Consider the following 7,505-nt stretch of genomic DNA (forward strand, 5'->3'; position numbering starts at 1 on the left):
TAAAATAATAATAATAATAGTAGTAGTAGTAGTAGTGGTGGTGGTGGTGGTGGTGGTGGTGGTGGTGGTGGCAGTAGTAGTGGTAGTAGTCGTAGTAGTGGTAGTAGTGGTAGTGGTGGTGGTGGTGGTAGTATAATATTAAAACATATATACAGTGAAGTAGCTAAACAAGGAAAATAAATAATAATAATAACGGTGCAACATACATTTGAAAAACACACTACAGGAATTAAGGATAATGTTACCATATTTGTGTACAGAAGATATGTATTCATGAGCCTTCGGTTCAATAGGTTTTGAACTGCCATCTTTTTCTGTTCCAGGTCGAATCTGTATTTGCATTTTAAAATCAGTTTCATGCTGCTGTGACGCCGTCTTTCTCTATGCTTGTTTGAATGTTGTTTGGAGAAGATTCTTTTAAAGCAGTGGGAAGGCGCAATGACAGTGGAGCCGCCCCGAAAGGATGATAAACATATGTGGACGTGCAAAAGTATGCTAGCGCTGTTGAGGTGTGAAAACGACACCAAATGTAGACAGCTTTTTTGAAGACGGAGTCAAAAAGCTGAGACACCAGTGGGAAAGACAAATGCAGATTCGGCCCAAGTGTGGGTTTGGTAAAACAACTGAGCAACTGCTAAATGCAGATTGGGCCTAGATTAATCTCCTTGAGAGTATCCCTCCACCAATGCTCCCTCTAAGCTGTGGAGTCCTGTGAGCAAAAATTCTACTTTGTGAGCTTCTGGCATTAAAGTTGTGAGCGGGCGATTGGGCCGCTGCATCAATCAGTTTGCTCTGGAGCCCTCCTTCCTGAGCGGAGACGAAAATGTGTGAGCTGGAGGCTAAAAAACGGTGAGCTGGCTCACACTAACTCAGCTTAGAGGGAACACTGCCCTCACATAATGCGCAACACACACACACACACCACTTTCCTCAGGTTCAAACAAGACAAGGCAAGACAGATGCCTCAGTAGGGGTCACCCCTTCCCCGGCACCATGATAACCCACTGATGACTTTCCTTGGCTCCCGCCAAGTGTTTTTTTAGAAAGTGGGTGGAGCCAGGTGAGAGCAGGGCTTCTGACTGGACATCGGAGATCTGATTGGCTGTGCGGATCTTTTTAAAAGTCTTTCAGTAGTAGCTAGGGATGCCAACCTTTAGGTGGGGCCTGGAGACCCCCCGGAATTACAGCTCATCTCCAGACGACATTTTCCCCTGTAGAAAATGGCTGCTTTGGAGGGCAGACTCTGTGGCCCTGTACCCCACTGAGGTCCTTGTCCTCCCCAGACTCCATCTCCACATCTCCAGGAGTTTCCCAGCCTGGATCTGGCAACTCTACCTCCCCGCAAATTCCCTTCTGGTGGCCAGGGGGGACCTGACAAACCAAGCAGTCGCTACCCCAACAGTGTTGGCAGGGCTTTTTTGGTAGAAAAAGCCCAGCAGGAACTCATTAGCATAATAGGCCACACCCAACAGCAGGAACTCATAAGCCTATTAGGCCACACCCCCATGTTACCAGAAGTGTGGTCATCCAGCCACACCCACCTTTTGCTTCTTATTCTGTTGACCTTGTTTGTGGTCAAAACCCAGGGCTTTTTTTTTTTGAGCAGGAACTCCTTTGCATGTTAGGCCACACACCCCTAATTGTAGCCAATCCTAATGAGTTTCTGCTGTTGGGTGTGGCCTATTATGCTAATGAGTTCCTGCTGGGCGTGGCCAACTTGGGAGCCAGCCGGACCTCCGTTCCTGTGCGTTCCTGCCCAAAAATAGCCGTGAGTGTTGGTTTTATTCTCTCACTCTGCTTTCCCACTGCATTTTTAAAAATTCCCTCTTCTGGTCCCTTGCACTTGGGGTGTCTCGGTGCGTGACTAGACTTCTCATGGTAGCCATTTTGTGACTGGCTCCACCTCCCATGGTGGGCATTTTGTAGTTGGCTTCACCTCACATGGTGGTTATTTTATGGTTGGCCCCACCTCTCACGGCAGCCATTTTGCGGTTGCGCCCGGCCCACCACCCTGGGTCAGAATTTCAAAGGTGCCCACAGGGTCAAATGTTGGGGGAAGGCCCTCTGCCCTACAGCTCTGCCAGTGTTCCCTCCGCAAGGGTGTAGACTTTCCAATTTCCCGGGGGGGGGGGGCTGGGGCTGGGCCAGAGGCAGGCGTGGCTTTGCGAGGGGCAAGGGTGGCCCCCGGGGGAGGCTGAGCACCTTCCTGAAAATTTCGGCGGGGGCTGCCGCCCCGCCGCCCCCACGAAGATTATGCCTGCTCCCAGTATTTTAGCCTCCGGCTCACACATTTTTGTCTTAGCTCAGGGAGGAGGGCTCCAGAGCAAACTAATTGATGCAGCAGCCAAATCCCCCGTTCACAACTTTAATGCCAGTAGCTCACAAAGTGGAATTTTTGCTCACAAGACTCCACGGTTTAGAGGGAGCATTCCAGCTCTCCCACCAAAATTTTAAAACATTCATTTCAGACAGGGAAAGGGAGTGTGTCATCCTTTTCACCCCCGCATGGTTTTGTGCCTATCAAAGCCACTCCTCCAGGAAAAGGACGGGCACCCTTCTAGTCATAGGAGTGTGCAGAGGGTAGATTTTAAAAAAACTTTTTGAAGATCTAGCCAGTTTGGTGAAGTGGTCTGGAGCGCGGACTCTAATCTGGGAGAACCGGGTTTGATTCCCCACTCCTCCTCAACATGCAGCTGCTGGTGTGACCCTGGGTCAGTCACAAGTTCTCTCAGAGCTGTTCTCTCAAGGGCAGTCAGCAAAAGAGCTCTCTCAGCCCCGCCTACCTCACAGGGTGTCTGTTGGGGGGAGGGGAAGGGAAAGGAGATTGTAAGCCGCTCTGAGATTCCTTCGGGTAGTGAAGCGCAGGGTATATATCCAGTCTCCTCTTCTACTTCCCGGGGTTTGTCTGTTCAGACTCTTAATTGGATTTCACAAAATATTTTGAAGCCACAGAGCCTCTCCGCTCCTCCACCATAAAGTGGCGGGGGGGGGGGGGGGGGTTCACTCCAGAACCATACAAGAGGAAAACCAAGACGTCCAAAAAAGACAGACTCTGTTTTCCGTAGGATCAACCCAGGGTGGGAAGGGTCAGTCATGTGGCCATCCCGTAGCTAAGAGCGCGAGATACAGGAATGGCACAAAAGTTTGGTTTCGTGAGCAGAGATGTCACAGCCACCCAGACGCGGATTTCTGCTGAAAGAACTCCCTGCCTGCCAACAGTGGCTTGAATCTGTTTCTCTTAACAGTATATTAAACAGAAATTTCAAAAATGCTTTTGAAAGCTCCATTTGTTTGCTTAACTTCGGATCTGCCGGGTGCTGGAAAAACAAGGCCTCTGTGTGTGTGTTTGTGTGTGTGTCATCCTCAGGAACAGAATCATCTTTCTGAAAGTCTTGGCTGTAGAAAAATCAAGGGAGCGGGCCTCATGGCTGCGAAGAGACGCTTGGAAGCACGTCGATGAACACCCACAGAACTCTCAGAACGAGCACTGCCAACCTCCAGGTGGTGGAACTCCAAAAACAGCATCCGTGATAAAAATAATGAAGCGTCAGTAAAGATAAGTTGCGAAAACATTTACTGACGTGTTTCTGTATTAGTCAACATGGAATGTTTCCAGCAAGAGTTGGTAAGTAGTATTTGATAAGAATTGGGATTGCTACACGCTCGGATAAAGTCTATATTGCGGAACGAATGTTCACATTGCGCAGTATTCGTCGGCGTGTGAGCGATGACTGAAGGATATTCCTTACTGAGCTACAGAAATACTTCAGTAAATGTTTTTGCAGCTTATCTTTATTGACTCTTTGTTATTTTTTTATCACGGATGTTGTTTTTGGAGTTCCACCTCTTCCCGTGATCTCGCATGTTGGCTGCCAACCTCCAGGTGGCGGCTGGAGGTCTCCCGGGATTACAACCAATCTCCAGGCATGATGCCCCGTTGAAGCCCCTCCCCTCTTCCAACCCCGCCCTCCCCAGGCTCCTCCCACTAAATCTCCAGGTATTTCCCAACCTGGCGCTGGCAACCCTCCTCACAACCCAGTAACATGATTCCAGATTTTGAGGGGTGTTAAATGTCAGAGGTCCAGGCACCCGCCCCCCCAACCCCTATCATTTGTGATGGCTCCTCTAATCATTGTAATTTTTATTATTATTCATTCCATTTATAAATCGCTTAGGTAAAGGTAGAGGTTTCCCTTGCTCGAAAGCCAGTCGAGTCCGACTCTAGGGCTGCGGTGCTCATCTCTGTTTTCAAGCCGAAGAGCCAGCGCTGTCCAAAAACGTTTCCGTGGTCATGTGGCCGGCATGACTAAACACCGAGGCGCACAGAATGCTGTTACCTTCCCACCGAAGTGGTACCTATTTATCTACTTGCAATTTCTTGCTTTCGAACTGCTAGGTTGGCAGGAGCTGGGGTCAGAGAGGGGGGCTCACTCCGTCATGCGGCACACTCGGGTCTCGAACTGCTGAACTACTGACCTTCCACAGCCTGCAGTTCAGCGTCTTAACCACTTGAGCCACTGCAGCTCCTTATAAATCGCTTATCCCCTACAATGTAAGGCTCTAGGCGGCGTACAACCATTAAAAACCATAAATGATAAATAAATGTGAATAATAAATAAATTAATTTAAAACAAGTTAAGAACCCAAACCGAAAAAGGATGACTACTTTATATCAGATGGCATCTGACAGTTTCTTCGCTACCCTGTTCCGGACTGCGTCGCTGACTTGCGGGCAGGTGAGAAGAGGGCCGAAGCGAGGATGGAGGAAAAAGGAGGAGGAGGAGAAGAGGAGGGTGCCGGCTACGATGGAACCGTCACTGTCCTCAACCAAAGGCTGGTAGAATGTCTCTTGCCTTACAGGCCCTGCGGAACTTCAGTAAGTCCTGCAGGGCCCTGGTGGTCTTTGGCAGAGAGTTCCACAAGGCTGGGGCCAGAACCGAAAAGGCCCTGGCCTTGGTCGAGGACAGCTGGATGTCTTTAGGGCCAGGGACCAATACGGGAGAACAAAACCCGGCCTCTCTGTGGAGAATCAGGTAGTGATGCTTGGATTTCATTAAGGATCCCCACTCTTAACTTTCACCCTTACTTTGAGCACTAGCGGAGGGGGGAGGTGCACGGCTTCAGCATCCTTGAAGGTTTGCCGCTCTTATTTGGGGAATTCCTGGAGATCTCGAGGGTGGAGCGTTGGAAGGTCAGGGCTTGGAAAAGGCAGGGACCGTCAGCGGCCACGATAAGGCCCATACAGTCCACTTCCCAAAGCAGCTATTTTCCTCCAGGAGAACTGATCTCTCCAGTCTGGAGACCAGTTGTGATTCCTGGAGCTCTCCAGGAAACACCTGGAGGCTGGCAAACCTGGTGCCTTGAGTATTTCTGTATCCCCAGGGCTTTTTTTTGTAGAAAAAGCCCAGCAGGAACTCATTAGCATAATAGGCCACACCCAAACAGCAGAAACTCATTAGCATATTGGGCCACACCCCTGACAGCACAGCTCATTGGCATATTAGGCTGCACCCCCACGTTACCAGAAGTGTGCTCACCCAGCCACACCCACCTTTTGCTTCTTATTCTGTTTACCTTGCTTGTTGTCCAAACCCAGGGCTTCTTTGTAGCAGGAACTCCTTTGCATGTTAGGCCACACACCCCTAATATAGCCAACCCTAATGAGTTTCTGCTGTTAGGTGTGGCCTATTATGCTAATGCGTTCCTGCTGGGCGTGGCCAACTTGGGAGCCAGCCGGAACTCCGTTCCTGTGCGTTCCTGCCCAAAAATAGCCCTGTGTATCCCTTTGCACAATCTAGCAAAACAGCAAAAACAAGAAAATACCAAAACAAAAAATTAGGCAGACGAGTTCACATTTATGCAGGAAGCAGTATTTCGTTTCCCCTTTTCTCTAATTTTTCTCTTAGCACAGAATACACAGCCCCGGTGCTGGGGATTGGGGGGGGGGGGGGGAATAATAATAGACAATACCAGCAGCCCTGAGTGAAGCATGCTTCCCCGGAAAGCCGGGGAGGGCTGGGTAAGGTCCCCTCTTCACCGACAGCCACATGCCTCAGCCACCATATCGGGGTACATCTTAACTTTCAGCCCTTGGTCGTTAGTGAAGGTCAAAATGACGCTTTGGGAGTATTTCACGGGGACGCAGAAAGGGGCGCGCTGAAGCGGGAGGCCCTGTTCGTGCATGCGCAGCAGGAAGAGAGTGTGGCTGTAGTAGTCGGTGATACGGGTGGACAGGGGGCTTCGGCAGGGCCCGACGCAGTTGTTGGCGTGGTACCATTCGGGCAGAATGATGTAGCCCATGGAGACCAGGTCTATCCTGAGCTCTCTCAGTTGACAGTAGTCCTCCTGCGGCTGGGTGCTGCGGTTTGCCCGCGGCGCCTTCCTCGACTCCCACCAGTGCCCCCGCACGGCCTGCAGGGCCTTCAGCAGCAAGAGGCTGTGGAGCTTCCTCAGGCGACTCGTTCCCTCCTGTGGGCCTGTCGCCCTGGAGTCGCCCCCGGCCGTCCCTGAGGTGGACCCGGAAGGGTAGTAGCAGGACGCGAGGAGATGATGGAAGAGGCCGTCGTTTGTTTGGAAGGACGGGATGCCCTTCAGCTCCCGGATGACGGAGCTCAGTTTCTCCAGCAGTTGCCATAGCAACCTCCCCTCCAGGTACCGCTGGCCCAGGTCTTGCTCCATCAAGGCCTGGCTGTCCTCGGGGAAGAGGACCACCAAGTGGTCCTCGGACTTGACCAGCCACTCCAAGGCCACCTCTTCCGACAGGTTGAAGGACCAGTGTGGGAGGGCCTCCACCGTGTCAAAGTCCAACTGGAGGCGCGACCTGGCGGCGGGAGGCAGCTTCCCAAACGGCCACAACACCCGATTGACAAACTGAGAGAGGGCCTCTAAGAACTGTCCGGTGCTGAGGGGAGGTGCTGGCGCCGATATATTCTGGTGGCCAGTTGTGGTGTTGACAGGGGGTTCGGCTACGCCGAAGGCCGGCAAGCTGCTGTGAAGGAGAAAAACACAATTCGTGAAATGGTCGTGACCATGATTGTTGTTATGGAATGTTCTTAGAATCGTAGAATGTTAGAGTTGGAAGGGACCTTGCAGGTCATCTAGTCTGCGGGAGCATAGCCGAATGATAGCCCTACAATATACCTGAAAGATGGTCGTCCAGCCACCGCTTGAAAACGTCCAGCAAAGGAGCCTCCACCACCTCCCGAGGCAGTCTGTTCCACTGCTCAGCCACTCTTACAGTTAGGAAGTTTCTCCTGATATTTAGCCGGTAGCGACTCCCTTGTAATTTCCACCTATTAGATCTAGTCTTTCAATCCGGAGCAAGAGAGAATAGATCTGCTCCATCTTCTACATGACAGCCCTTCAAATACTTGAAGACTGCAATCATGTTCCCTCTAAGGCTTCTCTTTCCCAGGCTAAACAAACCCAACTCTTTCAGCCTTTCCTCATAAGACTCGGATTCCATCCCTCTCACCATCCTGGTTGCCCTCTTCTGGACACGCTCG

The 7,505-nt window shown here is 51.0% G+C and overlaps 1 protein-coding gene across 1 annotated transcript in view; it reads right to left on the minus strand.

The window, feature by feature from the left end:
- Positions 1-6,033: 6,033 nt before the first annotated feature.
- The window catches only part of AMH (anti-Mullerian hormone), a 16,423-nt gene continuing 14,951 nt past the window's right edge, over positions 6,034-7,505 (minus strand). Inside the window, exon 5 of the mRNA XM_015425064.1 lies at positions 6,034-6,988. Coding sequence (XP_015280550.1) covers positions 6,034-6,988 — 955 coding nt within the window. The remainder of the gene's footprint in view (positions 6,989-7,505) is intronic.

The sequence above is a fragment of the Gekko japonicus genome, unplaced genomic scaffold, assembly GCF_001447785.1.
Source record: "Gekko japonicus isolate JY-2015 unplaced genomic scaffold, Gekko_japonicus_V1.1 scaffold2858, whole genome shotgun sequence".
Taxonomy (NCBI): Eukaryota; Metazoa; Chordata; class Lepidosauria; order Squamata; family Gekkonidae; genus Gekko; species Gekko japonicus.